We start from the raw sequence: 22828 nt of genomic DNA, 5'->3' as shown, positions 1-22828 counted from the left end.
TATATCACTCTGTATCTTATCTATGTACTCCTGATTTCAACAGGAGAACTATAACTTTACTGGCTTGTGAGCAAGAAAAAATGTAAGGATTTGAGCCACAAAAGCCAAAGTCTGGTGGCTAGACGACTAGACCAGAGCATCTCCAAAACAGCAGGTGTTCCTGTTATGCAGTTGTCAGTACCTACCAAAGTGGTCCAAGGAAGGACGACCGGTGAACCAGCAACATTGGATAGCAATGGCTAATGCACTGGGGAGCAAAGACTAGCCTATCCGACTATGAGTAGGTTTATCCAACTAGCTTACAAGCTTACAGTTTATCCACTAGCTAGGACTGTATGTCCACATCCAAGATCCTTGAATTCCAAGACAGAAATGCTGAGACGCAGAAACAGGTTACGGCTTAAAAACATGAAACACCAGTCAAGGCAACGATAGCTTTACATTTATTCAGAGCTGAAAAACATAAAATACAGCAACAGGGGAGTCCCTTTATACAAGAACAGTAGTGTCAAAAACCTGTGGTTTGTCAGGGTTGATCATCTCACAAGTACTGCTACATAAGGATTGAGGCCTTGAGTCCTGATACTTACATACACTATCTACAACGACACAGGACGATGCAGCTCAGTACTGCTGAGTCACAGATTAACAAGGTGCTAATCCTGAAGAAACATCAACACAGTGATGATGTCACTGAGCGCCATCATCAGACTGATGAGGTCATTGCTTCAAAGGTCACATCTAGGAATGTAGTCAGTTTAAAGAGCTAACGATGAGGGAACATGGATTTCTGATGGTATTCACCAAGATGTCACAGCAAGCGTTAACACAAGGGTGCACTGTCAGATGATTAAGAAATATCGATGTCAAACTAGCTTCCTTTTTGGTCCTCATTATCTTGTGTCAGTACAGCTGGACTCCATCCGCTTTAATTGTTGTTCAGGACCCACCATGACGCTGTGGGTAGGAACACAACAAGCATGTAAGACTCATCAATTAGGATATATACTCAATCAATACTTAATAAATAAGATGTCCTAATGAGTAGTTACAGGGAAGCCATGAAGGCCAAAGATAGAGCTGCATTTTTTTATGGACAAAAACTTTTTGACAATAATCTTTTGCAGGTAATGACATCAATTCATAAACCATTTAGATTTAATTGTTTAATTGAAATAAGAAACGAAGCTATTGTCTGCAGCCGCAGATAATTATCCCCTCGCCTCTTCCATTTTTTCATATTTTGACATCATCTGAATTTGGCAATTGTCCTTTGCACTGTCAAAATTGCATGATGGACCAATACAAAAGCTCCTAAATGACTTCAAATAAAATCTTTTGACTTCCACTGAAATTCCACTGTAGGTTTTTTCCTTCACCTGTAAACTTGCTACATTGAAGATGTGTTTTTACACCTGGCTTTTCCTGCAGCCAAGTGAAATCCAAACGTGATCTGATCACCAAAATTGCATATTGATGCAAGGTGTAAACAGCCTAAAGAGTCTGACTACTGCTAAGTATAATAATAAAGAGAATATTATACCTGGTACCAGCATAGTTGTTGTTAACTCGGGTGTCTCTAAGAAGTCCACATTGCCCCTCTGGAAGGTTTTGCTGTAGTTTGTCTGCAGGTGACTAAACACAGAAAAGACCCACATACTAGACACACATGCTAGAGAATCCTGGTCCTGGTGAATCTACAGTACCTCCCTACTGTAAGCCTAGTTCAAACCACAAACAATCAGACCTGCTCAAACGTATTAACCTCTTCTAAAATCCTCACAAGTTTTCCAATATATATATATACATTTTTTGCTAAATTTAAACAAAAACTTATATAACCACTGATTTAAAATGACCATCTAAAAGGTCATCATCCTCAAACTATTTAAAAAGTCTACAACTCCACAGGAAAGAACATTAGATTAGGCTAGATTTGTTACAGGCTTTTCTGCTGATATCAGCCCAATTCCTATACCCATAAATACCAATATGACCTACACTACATGCCAATGTACTCTTTTTGGTGTGCAAGCTACATGATCAGGCTAAACTGATCAATTTTATCAATGTATTTAGTTTACATACTGGACAAAGAAGATGAGTACACATTTGGATTGGGCTGTATTTGAAATAGGGCTTACTTCTTCCACATACTGCTGTGCTCCCAGAACTCATACAGTATGAAGCGAGACTCATTAGCCATCCTCTGAACTGCAACACTGCAAACAGAGCACAATAACACATGCAGGATCATTAACTTAGCACTGCACTCTACAGTCCATTAAATTAATTCTTTTAGTTTCAAAAATAACCGTTGAGGACTTAATGTTGCAATTAAGGAACACAAACACAAACAAATGAACACCTACAACAGTGCCACTGATTCATAGACCTGAGGACCCACGACCTTGTAGAGTTTGGTGTGTTCTCTGAACTAATCATAATATATTCAGTCTGGTATGAAATAGCCTGGAGCAGGAATAGCCCAGACCTCAACACTGCAATTTTATCCTGCAGACTGTATAACTGGTCAGTGTACACTGGGACAATATTAACAGTATTGAAACTAAAATACAATCTAGAACAACTACTTTTATCAGTGGAGCTCTGAATAACTTGTCATGAACTGTTAACTGTACTAGAACTTAACGTTTTGCACTGTAGCAGAACCTTAGCCTCATTTGTGCTATCCTCTTAAACTCAACTAACTTACTCAGTTATCTTATTTATTCAGTAATTATACATTATTCCGTTTAATAGTTTTTGGCCTGGGCGTAAGGTTCAAGAGAAAAAATACTGGTACTACAATTTTACATTGCAAAAAGTTTCCATATATTTTACAACATTATTTACAAATTACATTTATCAAAATGGTTCTTTAGGGGACCAAAAGTAGCATCAATGGCATCACACCAAAGACCTAAGGGTTTACTATAAAATATGTATGTAAGTTATCAGTGATAAGAATGAGGAATCTTAGTGTGGACTCTTACGTGGGTTCCTAGAGCTTTTAAAAGAGACAATAAACAATATACAACAATAAAAGAGAGAAAAATGTTTAAACATTTGAAACACACTTTTAAAAAATTGCAGCAACACAAAAAAAACTGCAACAACCTCTTTGTGTCTACTAAAAAAGGAGAACAGAAGACCTATAGTTAGTTACCTAAAGATCCTATCAATGCATGATGATTCTTTACAGCTTTAAAGTAGAAGGTTCTTCACACTCTCTTGCAAACATGGTTCTTTAAGAAACCATGGAAGGAAAAAAAAGGAGAGTGGTTCTTCTACAGCATCACTCATAAAACACTGTGATGCTCCACCAACCTGTACTAGGGAGCATTGCGCAGTTGTCATTGCTACTCCAGGGTCAACATGCTGCTAACTGCACTATGCAACTTTGCAGAAGCGGCCAGGAAAATGCTGGCAAAAACTGCTTAACGCTGCATAGAGTCATATTTGTGTAATTAATATTAATAATTTATTATTGAATCATTTGTAATATTACTCTACCACCTTAATCTCCATGATTCTTTCAGTTTCAGTGATGGTTCTGTATCTCTCAGCTTGTGCAGGTAAATGTGTCCTTCAGTGGTGGCTCGAAGCACTAATTACACTTCCTGACTGTAGGGGGAGCCCAGGAGAACCACTTATTTTTCGCAATGCTGCTTTAAAAAAGGTGCCACGGGGTTTTTCGAACGATCCCATAGTAGAATATATTTTAGTTCCCTAAAGAAGTATGTTTGAAAAAGAGATTAGTGAGTGTCAAGAGCTTTTTAAAGGTTTATTTCACATAACTGAAAGCTTTTCTTTTAGGTTATGGGTTCTTTTAAACTATATTTCAAATGCGAAGAACATTAAAAAAATTTACAAACAGAAATATCAATTAAAATGTTTTTAAGGACCTAAAAATGGTTATTTTATGTCCTCTCCACTTTTGGCACCTTTATATTTTGTAGTGTGGGATAAATCCTCTGCGTGAGTCTCTGAGAGAGTGAGTCACTGTGTCCCAAAGTTCACAGTCACACATCGTTTTATATTTCTCCTCATCCTTGTGCTCTCTTGCACCAGCTCTGTCTGCTAATGGGAAGGGGCCAATTAATGTCAAACTTGGAGAAGCTTTTGGCATGTGGATGAGTACGCCTCCAGTGCCTCCGGATCATGGGGGAAATATAATGATGAGACTTAACGTGCTGTCTGTCACTTTCGTCACGCCCTAGTTTTAAAAGTCAACCCTGTTTTCAGGGCTTGTAAACATGCAGCATCACCGCGTGCTGTAACTGCGACATGAACCTGTGTAACCCCCCTTTGGAGCTCCACGAGCTCCACGAGATCACTGTTCCTACTGCATTTTTTATTGCTACCCTACAAAGGTCTAGATCATCCCTCTAGCACAGAAAGCTTCCCACCTTTTGACACTTTCTCTACTATTTCTGTGGATGCGGGCTTTATGCCACAGAGATGGCAGACATAGAGGTGTGTACTCACTGCAGACAGCCAGTTTGAGCGCTGGCACAGTCAATGTACTGCCGGAGAGCAAGGCGGAATTCCTCCAGCTCATCCTCCAGCACCGGCAGCTGTCTCTGCACGATCAGAATGTGCTTAAAAAAAAGAGAAGGCAGGAACAAGCTGAGTCACAAAGCAGCCTTTGTTGAATACCATCCAGCACCTCAGACCACCTTAGTGCAGAAGAACTGATCCTGGACCAGCTCTTCTTCACTGAGCATATTTGTTACAAACAAAATAATGTTTTCCAGCATCTTTTAATTTTTTGGGGGCTAAGCACTCTCTAAAAGAGGGTTCTTTATAGGTTCTTTTTCTAAAGCTAATGGTTCTACATGGAATCATGGCAACTCAAATAAACATCTGGAGGCAGAAATGGTTCCTAGCCTGGTTAAAATGATTCTTTGGGCTGGAAGAAAAACATTCTGAACATGGTTCTATATAGAACTGCTTTTTTATGGTTCTATGGTTCTATATAACACTTTTGTTATGAGTCAAATATCCATTTAGTTATTATGTTTATATATAGCTCTTTGCTTAGAGCCTATGTGTGTTTAGTAAATATACCTTTAAGACTGCTAAATGTACATAGTACCTTTACTAATTGACTCTATTGTGAATAATTCAAAAGGCTGACCGGGCTCAAATGTACAGGACAAACCACTGATTGTGGACAGAGGTTCTCAGAATTGGCATGCTAAATGTTGCAGGCTGAGTGCATGTGTTAAGGACAATACTCTCAGTGAAAATACAAATAGATCAGATCAGATTTGTCAGGTATACAGTTATGTTAAAAATGGGACTCCCACAAACAAAAGCATTTACAAATATATTTAAACATATGCACATTTAATCTTCACTTGAACAACATTGGTAGATGGAGGTAATTTAACCAAACACATGAATCTGAAAGGAAAAGTCGTTTAAAATCATTTGGTAAATGTATTTAATAAACAAATGTCAATATTCTTGTAAAGAAAAATATATTACTACCTCAAATGCCTACAATTACAATCAGGTGCAGCACATCAGCTGCAGATGATTAGAACATGGTTAGAGAGGATTTTGGAGAAGCCTGTCTTTAAACAGCAGGTTTGACGCAAGTGAAATCACCATGGCAAGATCCAAAGAACTTTTCAGAAAGAAGGATGCAGATGCGAAAGAGTCTGAAAATGGAAATCTCAGAATAATTAGAAATCAGTCATTTTAATGTTAACCACTAATTAACAACTGACAACAAGGCCAGGTCAGGCCATCCTAAACCTTTTTTATTTTAGCATAATTTTACTTAGTTATTGTCATCATTATTATTATACTTGTTATAATTCTTGTATTTGGCTGTATTCAATTTTGGTTTGTCCACTTTTCCTTTTATGCTGAAATATTATTCATTGCTTTTAGTTTTATTTCAAAGTTCCCATTCTTAATTGAACCATATTTTTTTGTGTGTGTTTGTTTTTATTCTTTTGTCATTTACCTTGGCTGATTTTACAGCTTGTTTGTTTATGTATTTTCACCTTTTAGTTTAACCTAATTAAACTCCATTTTCATTTCTTCTTTAATCCTTTTAAGTTAAGTAAGGTAGACTGAATGATCCTACAAAGTTCATTCCTAAAGCAGGCTGCAAGGTGTGTAAAGTAGTATCCAAGAGAATATCCTGAGAAAACCTGAATTTGCTACCTCTTGTTGTGACTCAAATGGGCTTCTTTTGCAGTTCTGTTTCCATATATGGTACAGGGGTGTGAAAACTACATGCAAGAAACTTTCCTGTAGCCCTATTCCAACAATTTATCTGTATTCCAGCATTGTTTTCCATGATCTGAGCTCTTTAAATATGACTGACAGAAATAATCCTTGTTTCGCAGCAGCCCTGGCCCAGAACGGTGTTGGGGCCCAGACTGGGGCTAGAGCACCTTGAGGGAGGGTGAAGACATGCAGTGCAGTGACAGCGACTTTGAGACAGGAAGAGAGAACAAGGTCTAGAGAACAGAGACTGGGGTAAGCGCCAGGAATGAGGTTGGGCGAATGTGACAAAGTGACTCAGATTAGATTCGAGATGGGAACACAAGGGAAGGAGTTTGAGCAAATACAACTGGCTGGAGGATATTTAGGAAGAAAATGGTAACCGAGAGCAAGACTCAGAAGCAGGAGTAGTGCTAAACCAGTCTGGCACAATTACAAGGGGCGAAATTTGGCTAATGTGTTTAAAGCTCTCTGTCATTCACTCATTAATGCAGCCAATGGTCACGTCACAGTGACTCAGAACAACTAGTGCAGAAGCGACCAGAGAGAAAGGCCCTGAGGTCGTAGGAGCAGGTAAAGCCGTAAATAACAGTGGCATAATGGCTGGTCTTGGACAGGCAGTGCTGTTGGAGGCCTGCTGACGGGCAGATGGGGGCTCAACTGAAGGTAACAGGATGTGAGAGTTTTTTCCCTGGGGTCAGTGTTGACCTCTCCACGGGCACTGTGCTGGTGCCACCTCCCATAAACTCTCTGTGTAACACTCATACACAAACACACACACATACACATAATGCCCATAATGCATGCGCACACACATACACACTTCTATCGTATCCTTTTATCTAACATAATCAAATGTTTGTGGACATCCCTACTAATGAATGCATTCAGCTACTTTAAGTTTCATCCAATGCTGACACAGATGTGCAAATGCACTTGCGCAGCTTGTCTAGTCCTTGTAGAGAAGTATTGCCAATAGAAAAGAACTTGCTGGAGCAGATGAATAACATAAACCTATTGGAACCATGCCTTATGCCAGGCATGGGTTAGAGGGGTATAAAGGCTCTCAGCACAGAGCTGTGGTGCAGTGAAACGAATGATGGAATGATGGTCATTCATGTGATGATGCACCAACATCCTGATGTCACTAATGCTCTTGTTTCTGAATGCAATAAAATCTTCACAGCAATGCTCCAAAATCTAGTATAAAGCCTTCCCTGGACAGTAGAGACAGTTACTCCAATAATTCTTTTGAAGAAACAGTGAATGAGCAGCTGTTATTTACTATTATCCATACATATATTTAACTTTAACTAGTTCCAGATTTGCTTGTGTGAAAATTATGTTTATTAAAGATGTGCATTACAGTGATTTTACAACAGATTAGTAGTGTTTTTAAAGCACTAGCTTCTTCACCCACTGATCAGTCAGGCGGGGGTTAAAGAGATTTGTGTAAAGGTTAGTACTGTGGTGTGTGAAGGGCGGTAAGGAGCTGCTGACACAACATCTTCCCTAATTCTGATTGATACAAGGGAAGACTTGACATCAGCCTCTTCCAATGCAGTCCCTTCCAACTCAAATCCAACAGAGGGAAATGGTAAAACACTCCTTTAATGAGCCTTATTCACCAAGATCTTCCCAAGAATTATCTTCAACTAAAAGTCTATTCATGTGTTTAAAAAAAAAAAACACAGTATTGTTCACAGTTATGCTCTTATAGTGGTGAACCCTGTTGTCCTTGTTAAACAAATCCCAAATAAGAAAACACTGGTAAATGTCAGAACCTTCGGGAGAAACAGCCTAATTGAGATTGTAGTAGAACTTTCTTCTTAAGAACGCTTGTTAAATGAGGTCATATTGTTCAGTATTAAGCAGTTAATAGCAACTGTAGGATCCTAGAGCTATATGAAAAAATAGATGAACTAAATAAGTTGACAGCCACTTTAAGATGTGAAAAAAGTTGATCAGATGTTATAACAGAGGACATTTTACTGTAAATAGTACCTCATGACCTGGTGTACCACTGACAAATAACAGATTTATGACAATGAGTAATTTAACCTTATCTAGACGAGTACATTTCATCCACATTATGATTAAAATGTGCAATTAGGCCTCATCTAAAGAAGATAATTTTTTAAAGCATGAGTGATTAATGTCATTGTGTTTCTCTGTCATGTACGCACATAGGCATAAACACACACACACACACACACACACACACACACACACACTTAGTCAAGAGGTCCCTCCGAGCGGATTCTCAAATATCACTTCCAAATAAAAAAATGAGCATTTTTTCAATGCACGTGTTTTAAGGATGCTATTTATGTCTGCTCTTTCCATTGGGAGTCTATTTCAGCCAATGAATATGTGTTTAGAGTGTGTATGCTTTCTCTACATATATTAGGTGTAGTCTCAGACTAAATCACACTGTCAGCAGGGATCTACACTGAAAACTGATTTTTTCCCAGGCTTATTAATATAAGCCTGCGACTTTGCGAAGCCCCACCTCCCCCTGACATGCATTTGTCACATGTGTGAAGAGGTTGGGATCTGGATCTGGATGTACTTTTTGATGTATTGGCTCTAACACAAAAACTAGATGCAAATGAAGAGTTTATTAGCGAGTGTCCGCAAGCCAGGGGCAGTGTCCAAAAACAGGGTGAAAACCAGAGAGCAAACAATCCAGTAATTGTAATCCAGCAACCAGATCCAAAAGGCAAAGGTCAGAGTCTGAAACAGGCAAAGGTCAGAGTCTGAAACAGGCAAAAGTCATACACCCCCCCAAAAAAACAAACAAAACAAAAACAAAACACAAAGAATACCAAATACAGCTATATGAGCTATACCTAACAAATAGTAAGAACAAGAATCCAGGTATAAGTAGGCTAAGTTAATGAGGATGAATGAGGGTGTGAATAGGGGAGACAGATGTAGGGCATGGACCCTTTAATGTAGCCTACGTAATTTTATTCCTGAGTTGTTGGCATCTGAATAATTGCTCTTGAGCATAGTCTGTGTGTGTGTGTGTGTGTGTGTAGTATAAGCAGATCAGTGTTTAATATGATCTGCTCATGCTATCTAATTTCATGTTTTCAGATTAACTACATGGTCTCCTGCTGGTTCTCACATTCTCCACATTCACCACCGATCACTAAAGCTAAAGCACTGCTCGCGGGTATTTTTCTCTCTCTTTCTCTCTCTCGCTCTCTCTCTCTCTCTCTCTCTCTCTCTCTCTCTCTTTCTCTCTCTGTCACACACACACACACTTCCATTAATTTCCTCGGTTTTGCCAGGTGAGGACAGAGAGAAAGATAAAAAGTACTTAGCGAATGATAGAACAGTTAAATATAAGAGGGGAAGAGGGGAAGAGGGACAGACGGCAGTGGAAAAAAAAGAACAACTGGAGAGCTGCACTGTTTCCTAGACAACAGCATCTAGAGTGTGTAGTAATGAGTCGGAACATGGAGGGAGCACACACAGAGATGGAGAGAGGGAGCTGTAAATGAGTTACTGATTTAGCGGTGCCTTCCGAGACCTCTTCTTCAACTGGCTCCAGACGCAGCTCCTGACAAAAGGAAACAAACAGCGCAGTCACAACAAGCCGAATGCCTTCGTTATAATTAACCCTCTGCCACGACTCAAAAGACAAGAGAGCACAGTGTAAATGAAGAGTGGCAGAGGGTGTGTGAAGGAAGAGAACTTGTGACATTAGCAGCATGAATCATAAGCCAGTGCATAATTATGCAAACGACAATACGACTAGGGATGTGCACAAGTAATCAAATGAGCGCTTTGGTTTCAAAATGAACTAAATGGCATTTTCATCCATTTTCATTTTCCAGTGAAATAAAATGTTGGCAGTGAGTTACACACACACACATGAAAATTCAGCGCTAGATGATTTGTTAATCATAATTCGACATTATTCGAGGAAGGAAACGTCAAGTCAAACAGGCTTTTATTGTGGTAAATGAGTTTTAAGTAATCCAGACAACAGCACACAATTACTGTAACCACTACATAGGGATCGATCATGACAGGGGTTCCCTGACCCAGTCCTGAGGATGTCATTAAGTGATGGTTTTTAGGATGAGCATTTATTGCTCTTTAACACTTGCTGGAGTCGACGTTCCTCTCTGGCATCATTGCCCTGTGGGGCACCACTGTTATGGCATTGTAAAGCACTCACTGTACGAAAAGTTCTTTCTAGATACATCTTCACTATGGTAGCTACAGAAGTTGGAAGGGTTTACTGCATGTATAAATATGCAAGTACACCAGTCAGTTGTAGCAGAGTGCAAATCAATCATCATGGGCATAGGACACAATTTGACTTTTTGATTGTGTCCCTAATACATGATAATAGGGTAGGTGGTGAAGGGTGGTAGCATTTCGGAAACCGCTAACTTTGTGGAATGTTCTAGAGCCGCCATAGTGACGATGTACCAAGAATGGACTTCTTGCACATCAAGTGCCTCACAATGATATAAGAGTGGTGCTCCACAGGCCATTGATGCCAGAGGGGAACAACGATACTGGCAAGAAGGACAGAGCAATCGGCGCGCCACTGTGGGCAACTGTCGGCTCTATAATGAACACCTTTCATAACCTAATACAGTCCATGCCATGTTGCTGTCACACAAATACCTTTTATCTCAAATAGCAACTTCACAGAAGAAAAAATATTTAAATACTTAAATTTGAATGGAAGTCAATGTAAAAAAGTAAAAAAAACTTACATTTTACACGTCAATGTAAAAAAGATTTTATTCAAAGTCATATTGGAGCATTTTTATTGCTCCATTCATTATAAAATTCTGACACAATGTAAAGAGCAACTGCCAGTTCATGTCACAAAATACAAAATGGCAGAAATGGAGATGGCTTTTGTGGGACAGCAATGATATGCATAAACATAGATATACAAGCTATACTTCTTATTTACTTATATTTTTACTACATATACTCATATATGTATTGACCTACAAATTGACATATTGACAACTGACAATTGACATATTACATACCAATTACATATACACTATATGGACCAAAGTATTGGGACACCTGCTCATTCATTGTTTATTCCAAAATAAAGGGTATTAAGATAAGCGTTTTTTCAGCTTTTCTTGTAGTAACTGTCTCTACTGTCCAGTGAAGGTTTCCCTCTAGATTTTGAAGTAGATCACAAAGATCAGATCAAATAACAATTTGGGATGATCACCAACCCACCTCATCCCTACCTCATCCCAAAAGTACTGGATGGAGCACCATCATTCCAGAGAACACAGTTCCACTGCTCCACAGCTCAATGCTGAGAGGCTTTATACCCCTCTAGTCCACACCTGGCATAAGGCATGGTGCCAATAGTTTATCTGCTCCAGAGGATCCTATTCTATTGGAACTTGCTTGTATGTCTTTGCACATCTGTGTCAGCAATGAGCACATCATGTACATAGATATCTATGTATCATGTACATAGATATTTTTCATATATTGCAAATTATTTATGATATATGTCATATATGGCTATATATCAGATTTCTGTATGGATCACTCTGACATAGTCAGACAAGTTCATACGTGAGCTGTTTGTTACCTTCTTTTCCAGGCGGTCAATTAGCTTCTGCAGTCTGTTGATCTGGGTCATCCACTGGTTGTCCTCCTCATACAAACCTGCAGAAGCAGACTTTTCAGCATACAGAGCAGCCTGACCTTGGTTCAATGCAGAAGTCTCTCTGCTCTAGTACAAATGAATGAGCTTAAATCAAATGGAATGGTGTTGGGGCCTGCCAGTGTATAACACATTTTCAGGGTCATGGCACAAAGTGAGTAGGATTCAGACCATCTAAAGCTCTTCTTTCTCTCTTAGGATGATTATGTGGTAGCTAGAAGCAAAGCACTGCCCTTGATAGAAAGTATAACAAATGGCAAATCATAACAGTGCACAAAAGTAAAGAAAATGACTCACTGAACAGATTCAAAGACATGAATCAGCGTATGCAATGCACTGGGCTAATGCCTTAAGATAGCATGCCATCTCATGTATTGCAGAAATCTTACACAGTACTGTGGAAAACATATTTCATTTTCAGTCATTATGTACAACTAACACTGTAAAAAGTAGTTTCTGCAGAAAAACTGAAAAGTGAGTACCCTGAAAAGAATGCAAACTGTAATTAAGGTAAGGGGTGGAGGAACTTAAAAAAGATACTGTTAAAAATATGTTTTTGGCTTTTTTTCCTGATAAATAATAACTTGTATTTACAGCAACGTTATGTAGCATTTGTTCAAAATTATTTGCACTGACTTGGAACTCTCTTTGCCACTTTGAGCTGCCAGCTACTACACTATTTTACTTTGGTGGAGCAGGCATGAGATGCATAACACTGTGCCATACTCCTCTAAAAACATGTTTCTTTCACTTCAGCTTGTTGACAAATGCTTGTATATAGCTGTCCATGAGGAAGGTGGGGCTCAAAACATGACTTGTATTTACAGTAGTAGTATAAGTAAATATAAATAAATAATATAAATATAAGTAAATTACTCTCCACAACTGAAGAGGGTGCCAATCAGCAAACTACAGTAAAAGCAAATACTAATTCTTGCATAATGCTGCTTTAATGACTGCACTGATTGGAATTAAATCAATGAAAGGTGATATCTGACTTAAGCACAGTTTGCACTCAATATTTGGGCAAATAAAACTTATTTTCAAGCTTGGTGCATTGTATTGCTAGTATTTCCTCCCGTATACAACGTGATTTCTTCGATGTGTGTTTTCAGTGTATTTTTAAAAAGATCATGAATCACACCAAAACAATCACACTGACTTATGGTGCAATTTAATGTATTGAACCCTTTTAAAGAATGCTTTGAATCTTTTCTAAAGACTCAAATCATTGAGTGCACCCTTATCTATCAACTGGCATTTAAGGAGCTATTGAAAACCTGCCAAAATCACATCATTGCTGCAATTTTAAATACAAAAGCCCCATCACTTTGGAACAATAGTGGCCACTGCATCCCTACATACCCTCCCACGCCCCATTCCCCATGAACCGACCAAAGCAGTGTAGGCGAGCGCCATTTCCTCTGGAGCTCCCAAGCTAAGAATAAACACCTGAATTGACAAGGCTGAGAAGTGGGTTGTTTGGAGACAAGCTGTTATTCCTTTGAAGTCTTCGATTGGATCGCCTTCCTGACCACTGAATCGACAGCACCTCAGGCTTCACGGGACCTTGCCTGTGAAAGAGACCACAGAGATCAGCAAGCTGCACAAACACACACATACACACACACACACACACACACACAAACACAAAGGCAGCTCAGGTGGTGCACTGCCCTAGGCAGAAGTGGTGTCATCATCAACAACCAGTCATTTAAGACACAGACAGTTCTGTACAGCCTCCTGTTTCCTCTGGAAAAATAACCTCACATCAATAAACCATTGAACACTTCCCCCTGTGTCTGATAACACAGCCTCATTAAGAGACTAGCAGCATTTAGACTACAGTTACCAGGCAAAGCTTAGTAAGGATGAGCATTTCAAATTCACACTGATTTATTTTACTGATTGTAAAAAAATGAGTCACATGCATTATTTTGATATCATCCCTTTGCCTTTTTAACAGCGTCCATCTGGATTAAACCAGTCTCTGACCAGTCTGGGGAGTTCTTGATCACTTTAGCCCAATCCTAAACTAAGCAGCACAACAGTGCCACTCCCATATTCCAGGACGACAACTGTAGGGTGTATAAATTCAAATCTGTCTGTGTCCAGTTCAACAGGCATGATGAAACACAGAGACAATGTGACTGGCCAGATTTTAATCCCAATTCCCAATCTGGAACAGTAGGTGATCTCCAATCTCAAGAGACTGGTGTAATCCTTACCTGACGACATTGAAGCTGTTATTAATAGGGGGATAGTGGTGACTAAATGGGGAAAAACAGGAAATGTCCAGTACGGTGTAGAGAGGTCTTAGGTAACTAAACATTATTTATAACAACATATAACACATTATTTTAAAGAATGTATGTATGCAATTAGAGTGTTATTGTCTGTAGAAACACCAGATCACTGATCATATAACAGATGTGGGTAAACATAAATACCGTAGTAGCAGATATCTTGTGAACTAGTTAAAAAAAACAAAGAAAAAAAGTATTCTAAATGCTCCCAGCCAGCGTGTGGATTTGTTAAATTCTAACACCAGCTTGCCTGTTTTAACATAATTAATTATTTACAAAGCAGGTGTTGGATGATAACTATAAATGATAGTAGACTCCCATGAGGAGAACTTTGGAGATGTTTTAATGAGCACAGTGAAGTCAAACTACTTTTTCTATGAATGTTAATTGTATTTACTCTAATATTGGTGTTCTGAGTAATTAAACACAGGACAGTACTGTACACTATTTAACATATGTATTAATAGATATGTATTGAGACCATGACAGTAGTGAACTGCATTGTGTACATTTTTTATTATTTGTTGTGTATTCTTGATGTTAATGCTGTGTATGTGTGTTTAAACAGTATATGTACTGTAACTTTACATATTCATGAAAAACCTATTTGACTAGTCAAAGGGAAATGTTTTACCATCTTCAAATTGCATCAAAGTGCTAAACTGCTCTTTGAATAAAGAATGCATTGCCTTTCAACCCACGCTACCTGTTAAATTGAAATGCCAGAGTCATCCTCATAATAGTGCTCATGCAGAGAGAGGGTAATATTAAACACTACCTTGACACAAATGTGATGAGCGCTTTAAAGAAATATCAAACATACACTTTTCCTTTCATTTCCCCAAACATAATCGGTTGGTGACTGAAGTTTGCTTCTTTAATTCAGCACTGAAGCTACGAGTTTTCCTGTTAAATGTTAATAAGATGAGATAAGGAGAAAATCTAATTTTAGCCCATTTCTTTATTACACCCGCTATGAAACAGTGGCAGCTTAAGAAGCTTATATGACAGGGTGTGATTCTAAGCAATACATAGATCTCACTGTTTAACATCATGCTCAACATAATGTAGATGAAGCTTGTGCCAACCCATAATCAACATGTATGTTATTAACATGGTGTACATCTACAAGTTTCATTTTTTCATTTTCACCCATTGTCTCTCCAATTTGGATTGCCAATTACCCAATCCATACATAATGCCATGACATGCAATGCCCCTGACAAAAAGGACTGTGTACTGGCTCTGATGCAATGGCCAGCAGACACCAGTCCCTGCCAGCATTGCACTGGAGTGAGAAAGCACCCCCTCACTTCCTGCTGTTGGCTAGCAGCATGACAAAGATCCGAACTAGCGATCCCCACATCGTAGTGACATTGCCTTATTCCGCTGGACCACCCCAGTGCACATTCTTTAATTAACTTAGTCACTTCAGCACTGTGTATACTTGCAGAAACACCACGAAAACCTTCCTGAAACACTGTCCACTGAAAGTGGAGGAGTAGCAGCACTACTGACTTCTAATGGCTACAGTCCTATTAAACTGAAATGACATGATAGTGAAGTTGGATGGCAGAGTCATTTTCACAAGTGTGCTCATACTGAGAGAAGAGTCACAATCAACCATGCCCTGTGAAAGGTGCAGCAAGCCTTTTAACAGACATCTTTTGGAAGTTATGTGAGGAAATTGGGTTCTCTGATAATACACTGTACTAAAATGTCTTTTCAGAAGACATCACAGACATACATGACGTGTCCAAAGGTTTATATATGGCTGCATATGCAACATCCTAAAATCAAGGATATTAATAGGGAGTATTACTCCTACTTTGACGCAGTAACAACTCTACTCTTCTATATATCAGTGAAATGCTGACATATTACTCATTTGGTTTGGATGCAAGCAGAATGTGTGTATGTTAATAAATACCAATGATTTGTGAACAGGGCACACTTTCACACCCATTTACAATTATCATACAATCACCATAATCCACACCCATGAATTACAAATAGCCACCATATAATTAAGTCCTTAGACTGACGAATCACAGCAGAAAGCCTCCAACAGCCTCCTACCCCTAGTCAAAGCTGGCCACCTTGGGGGAAAATGGCATTGATGTAACACTGGAGAGCTGCACATCACCTCCGGATACTGCTAGTTATGGGGATACAGATTGCTACGATTGCTAGGATTGCTTGACTGCAGCTTTTACCAGTGTCCACAGAAGGGAAGCTTAAATCTTGCATGTGATGAAGTGAAAGCTGTGGAAACTATCAGGGATCCATGCTAAGCTAAAAGGTAGCCAATTTTCTCCGACTTTCCCTCAGCTGACTACCAAGCTGGAGCTAAACGCTCATCATAGAGGAAGGTGCTAGCTTCTTTTTTGCTGGTAAGACTCAAGAAAGCCAAACCCATAAAAGTGAATGGGTGCTTGGATAAAACCTTTTTTTGTTTTTTACTATGTTTTAATATGCAGCCTCTGTGGGCCATTGCAGGTGCCATTGCCGGTGCCATTAACCAGCAAAAAGTTATAAAAGGAAAAAAAGGGTTTTATTCTGAGGCTGCATCTTTCACCCCAAGCATTTTTCATCCCAAACAAACTCACATACTTACTATTTATACACCAAAGAACAACTTAAAATTGTTAATAAATAAATTTTAAAACTAATGAAATTAATAAATGAAACTTTAAGCATTTTTCGTTGCCTCCTCCACCCACACTACCACCGTGCCAAGCCAAAGTGCCACCTCTGAACAAAACAAAAGAACTCTGAGTGAAGCAGTCCTGGAGAAACAAGATAAAATGTATAAAGCAGTGTTGGGCTTAAATAATTCTTTGAAAAAAATAAATGTCACCCTCAGAAAAATATGCAATGCAATCAAAAGTGCAACACAGTCAAAAAAAAAAGTTTAGTGCAATGTTTTTGGTGGCCCGGATGTCGCTTTTCCTCTGTGTGAGTAAAGGACGTAACGTTTCAGAAACGTCCTATTAATTCTTGCTGACATGTAATCTCTGCAGATGGAATGCTCACACGGTGGACTGGCAAATGTGGAGGCAGAATGCCTCACTCAGCTAGAAATTGGTCCTCAGGATTAGGCATGCCCTATTCCATGGCAACATAGTGCAGGAAGCAGCAGATTTACTCTTTATTTTAGCTCTCTCAGGTCTGTAGAAGAGTGTACCACCTGCTGCATCCAAACACATCCAGCAACCTTTTAGAATTCCATTAGTGTGTTTAATAACTGACCTTTGAGGGTTCATCAGTGGGGCCATAAATCAATGTGTCAGGTGATAACCACAGGAGAAAATGAAAAGATACATTAACACGATTCACGTTATGTTCTAGGCCTGTTTGCTTATCAACGAGCCAGCCATCTCTTACCGCACCACGGTCCGTATATCGAGTTTATATCAAACCGCTGCATTGTGCAATCGAAACCATCATGAGTTCCACCTGGTCACCAAGCCATTGACATTCATAAGATAAAATGTCATGTCAGATAACAATTGCACATTGATTGCTTGGTAGTTCTTCCTATTTATATATGCAAATGTGTCAGTAGATGCAAATATGTGTACAGTCGATAGCCCTAGGGACGTTTGGGAGGTTTGCCATGGCAGAGATATTCAGTTTGACCTCCAAGCTTGATCTCCTGGGAGGGTGTGGTTATTGATGGCTGAGAAATTCCAAACCTCAGCAATTTCCAGCTGGAATATTCAAGAATGGGCAGCACCTGTACAGATACGTGAATAGTAAGGGATCTTTTGTAACACACATGTAACAATATAATATATATATATATATATATAATATATATAATTGACCTGTACAGTATTGAAAAAGCTGCTCTGAATAACCAGGTTCGAATAGGGCCACAATTATGTCTACTTTTACATTGGTTATGTATTATGTGTTATTATGTGTTCTTAAGATAATACTCAGATTAGTCAGTTATGATACTAATCTAATTAGTGCAGTGGTGGCTCAGCGGTTAGAGCCGGGATATCGATAACAGGGTTGTGGGTTCGATTCCCGGGCTTGGCAAGCTGCCACTGTTGGACCCTTGAGCAAGGCCCTTTACCCTCTCTGCTCCCCGAGCGCTGGAGTTGGCTGCCCACCGCTCTGGGTGTGTGTACTCACTGCCCCTAGCTCACTAGTGTGTGTGAGTGTGTGTTCACTACCACAGATGGGTTAAATGCGGAGGACACATTTCGCTGTACAGTGCACACTGTACAATGACAAATACAAATACGTGCACCTTTAGTGCAGTCATGTCAAATGACACTTTCAAGGTCCTTTGGATGTTATGCACCCTTCACATTTGGTCAGGCTGGTAAACATTTTGAGACCACCTGTAATGGTGCAATGAACAATTTGCAGTGTCTGCTTGCATTTTTTGAATGAAGCTCAAGAAGTATATAAACAGCTAGGGAGAAGACAAGAGAGGAGCAGGAAAATCAAAGCAAAAGTACACTGGCAGAGACACAAGGGAAGGCAAACAAGAGAAAAACAAAGACAAGGAATACCAGGAGACTTACAACTCTTTAGTAAACAAAATAAAAAAAAATGAAACTTTGTGCATACTTAAATTTGTCTTGTTTGACTTAAATTATACTTGTTTAGCAGATACTGTGGTCTTGTTTTGGCACATAATGAATATTTTACAATATGAGAAATCCCAGAATGCATGTTATCTCATGACATTTGTGTATTGTTACATCATTCATTAGATGCATATGTTAGCACAAGCTTTGCTTTCAGGTTGTTGAGCATGTCCAACAGTAGGTCAACATGTCATTGCTTAGGAATACAGAACTGATACTCTTGCCTAGAACATCTGCCACAGTAGTGTCACGGTAATGCTTGATATTACAGGCTGCTGCAGTGTTTGAATGGAAACATCTCCGACAGAGGTCCCCCAACAAAATCTAAATACAGCTTGGTTCTTTACAGGTTCTTGGATTTGTGCAGGTGCATAGACCTGGCTCTCGTTGAGTCTTAATCACCTGTGTAGAGCAGCATGGGGACTGACTCATCTGCTGCTGATTATGCTGTTGCTGCCTGCAGAATTCTGACATTTTTAACAGTGTAGGAGCGGCACCCCTCAGGACCAACGTTGTGTAACAGCATCTTAGAGGATAATGAGGAGCCAGCTGAGGCGTAATCCTGACACCTGCGCTTCTCCATTTGTTTCGGGAATGCAGTGTGTACTAAAATAGCCTCGGCTTTCTGATGCTTTACATTTAACAGGAAGAAACCCTGAAATAGATGGGCTATCGCCACGGAATTACTTGGTTATATTTTGAAACTTGACAGTATCATTTATCGAATATTTATCGTTCTGTAGACAATAATATAGACAGTATTGTCTCATCTGAAATATATAAACAGTGGAGGAAATAAGTGTTTGACCCCCCACTGACTTTAAATGTTTTAATACAAAAAATATATTAAATGTCTCATAATTTTATGCCAGCTTTATTTTAACAGTGACACATAAAATATCAAAAGAAAAACAGAGAAAATTACATGAAATGAGAAATAAAAATTAACTTGAATTTCATTGAAGGAAATAGGTATTTGACCCCTAGTAAAACATCATTTAATACTTGGTGGAAAAACCCTTGTTGGTAAGCACAACAGTCAGACGTTTCTTGTAGGTTTTTACAAGGTTTGCACACACTACGGGAGTAATTTTAGCCCACTCCTCTCTGCAGATCATCTCCAAATCCTTAAGATTTTTAGGCGTGCATTTGGAAACGCGAAGCTTCAGCTCTCTCCATAGATCTTCTATGGGATTGAGGTCAGGAGCTTGGCTAGGCCATTCCATGACCTTTATATGCTTCTTATGGAGCCACTCCTTTGTTTCCTTGGCTGTATGTTGTACGATCGTTGTCATGCTGGAAGACCCATCTACGACCCATTTTCAGTGCCCTGGCAGAGGCAAGGAGGTTGTCACCCAGGATTTTGCGATACATGGCCCCGTTCCTCTTCCCGTCGATGCAGTAAAGTTGGCCTGTGCCCTTAAAAGAAAAACGCCCCCAAAACATAATACTTCCACCACCATGCTTGACGGCGGGGATGGTGTTCTTCCTCCAAACACGTCGAGTTGAGTTGAGGCCAAAGAGCTCAATTTTGGTCTCATCTGACCACAGCACCTTCTCCCAGTCTCTCTCGGGATCATTAATATGTTCTTGCAGCCTTGTCTTTTCTAAAACGCAGCCCATTGACAGTAGAGCACTGTCTCTCAGCACTGCTGACTCCTAATGGAGTGTGTAGTGTGTGCAGCTCAGATGAAAGCAAAGGAGTGAATGGACCTTAAGCTCAGAGGAGGTGATTCAGTAAAGCCAGGGCTACCAGTAAAGCTCACCTCCTGCGTTTCATCCTGCTGTGCTGGGCCTCTCCTCAGAGGTCCTGCCTAAACACTTCAGACAGAATAGGGAATTGGCTGTGCTGTTTCAATTTGCCCTGGCCCTAACACAGTACACACACACACAGGGGAACCAATACCTGACGCCAGCACCAAAGACACATATTATCCAATATTGTCTACTAGGGTCTGCTATTATGATTAGTGATGCTTGGTTACGTTTTAAATTTGCCCATCTACTGCAACTATTTAGTCTACAAATTGTTCATAATAAGTTTTAAAACCATAACATAGACCTAAATACAGTCCTAAACTACAGACTTAAACTCAGAATCAAAACATGATTTATTCAAGGAAAATAAAAGTGCAAAATTGGGGGGGGGTGGGGGTGGGGGTCTACTATAACATTGTATGTTGCTGTGGTGATATCACTGTCTTTGAATCACCCATGCACTACTGATCAGGCAGAGAAGATGAGCTTTTGTAGCCTTTATGACATGTGAGCGCAAGATGTTTTGTCACAGTGTAATAAAACAGTAAACCCATACAGTTGTCAACAACCATGCATAGCCTGCTGATGTTAGCACTTTTAAAAAGCCTTTTCAATCCAAAAACACTGAAAAATGAGATTTCTAAAACATCCATCCTGGAAGGAATTTCACAGAAAATGTTGTGTTTTTGTGGATGGGAGAGCAAAATGCAGAGAAAAAGGTATTTAAAAAAAAATACATTTGGAACAAAGGGGAGTAAAAAGCTCTGTTCTTATTGGCTGTAATTTAAAAAAGTAAATTAGCTGGTCCTCGTGACAGAGAAACTATGATTTCAGAACACTGTTTTTTTGCAGTATAGTTCCTATACTCACTTTCAAGAGATTATTTATTTCGCCAAATAGCTCATGGTCATATCGTAATCAGAGGGAATAGCTTATGGTCGTTCAGAGGGAATGCAGAGGGAATTGCAGAGGGAATGCAGTCTGAAGTGTAACATTCAAACCAGCTATTTAATGTCATATAGACCTATGTAGCACATAGCTAACTAGATTTCCAACACAACACAAAACAATCCAAGTGTTGTGAGGCATCATATGGCTTCTACTCTCTTACATAACGTATAAAGAAGATCTGTGGTTATGGTTGAAGGCGCTAAATTTAAACATCCACTTGATCCAACTCTAACATTTTGTAGAGGGAAAACCAACATCCTTACATGTCAGGTGCTTGTTTATTATTATTCTTATAGATGTTAATTTTCTGTAAATGTACATAAAAGGTGTTTTGTTTTACAGTTTTTATTACTTTATAAATACTTTTTAACTTATTATTCTTTATTCTATTTATTGTTTAGTGTATTTTCCTCTCACTGTAATACTTGTTAACAGTTTGTTTGTTTGTTACATGTCATACTTGTGTTGCTCACACCAAGTAAAATTCCTTGTATGTGTAACATACTTGGCAAAATAAAGAGATTTTGATTCTGATTCTGATTCAATGAAACCTGATCCAGAGCGCTCTGGACCAATCTGGCGGAACTCGATAGATCTGCAGAGAAGACTGGAAGAAGACTGGAGGCTGTAATCGCTGCCAATGGTGCAATAAGTGCTGAGTGTCTGGGTCTGAATAGTTATGTTAAGGCAATATTTAAGTTTTTTGTTTACAATAAATTAGCAAAAATGTCTGAAGTTCTACTTTCCCAATATGGGGTTTTGAGTGCAGACTGATCAGGGGAAATCCTCATTTTTTATTTGGAACTGGAATGCCATTTGAACCTTTTATTAACAGCATCTATATACAATCTTTTTTTTGTAGTACTACACACAGGGTCTTTTAAAGGCTGCTGGCTGTACTTTTCCCTGCTGCAAAGTAGACACAGTGTTGCAGCTATACTCCCTTTAAGGATTTTGAAAACACTCATGATCAATATTGTCCATCATAGCTAGGTAGCTATCATGTGTATATGCCGTGGTATTTTTGATCCTCTGAATCAAAGAGCCAGTGGCTACTCTCTAATCTATGTTTACACACTGTCACTGAAGCCCCGCCTTCAGATCCATCTGATAAAAACTCTCAGGATGGAGGAATAGAGGCGACCTGACTGCTTTGTTCAGCTCAATGCGCCACACAAACCACTGCTGCCAAGGACATAAAACCTGAGGGGCTTTGTGTACAAAACAGCGAGCTAAATTTGTAGTTTCCACTGAAAACAATAGGAAATAGTCTC

The 22828-nt window shown here is 39.2% G+C and overlaps 1 protein-coding gene across 1 annotated transcript in view; it reads right to left on the bottom strand.

Moving 5' to 3' along the window:
• Positions 1-427: 427 nt before the first annotated feature.
• Positions 428-22828, bottom strand: part of necab1 (N-terminal EF-hand calcium binding protein 1) — a 50019-nt gene continuing 27618 nt past the window's right edge. Inside the window, exons 7-13 of the mRNA XM_072675924.1 lie at positions 13382-13503; positions 11855-11931; positions 9767-9820; positions 4492-4604; positions 2145-2222; positions 1544-1635; positions 428-957 (exon numbers count right to left, since the gene is read on the bottom strand). Of these exons, the coding sequence (XP_072532025.1) occupies positions 929-957; positions 1544-1635; positions 2145-2222; positions 4492-4604; positions 9767-9820; positions 11855-11931; positions 13382-13503 (565 nt within the window). The 3' untranslated portion in view covers positions 428-928. The remainder of the gene's footprint in view (positions 958-1543; positions 1636-2144; positions 2223-4491; positions 4605-9766; positions 9821-11854; positions 11932-13381; positions 13504-22828) is intronic.

This window comes from Salminus brasiliensis, chromosome 3, assembly GCF_030463535.1.
Source record: "Salminus brasiliensis chromosome 3, fSalBra1.hap2, whole genome shotgun sequence".
NCBI classification, from domain to species: domain Eukaryota; kingdom Metazoa; phylum Chordata; class Actinopteri; order Characiformes; family Bryconidae; genus Salminus; species Salminus brasiliensis.
The sequence above is the reverse complement of the archived record's forward strand: the minus strand, read 5'-3'. Positions and strand labels throughout refer to the sequence as shown.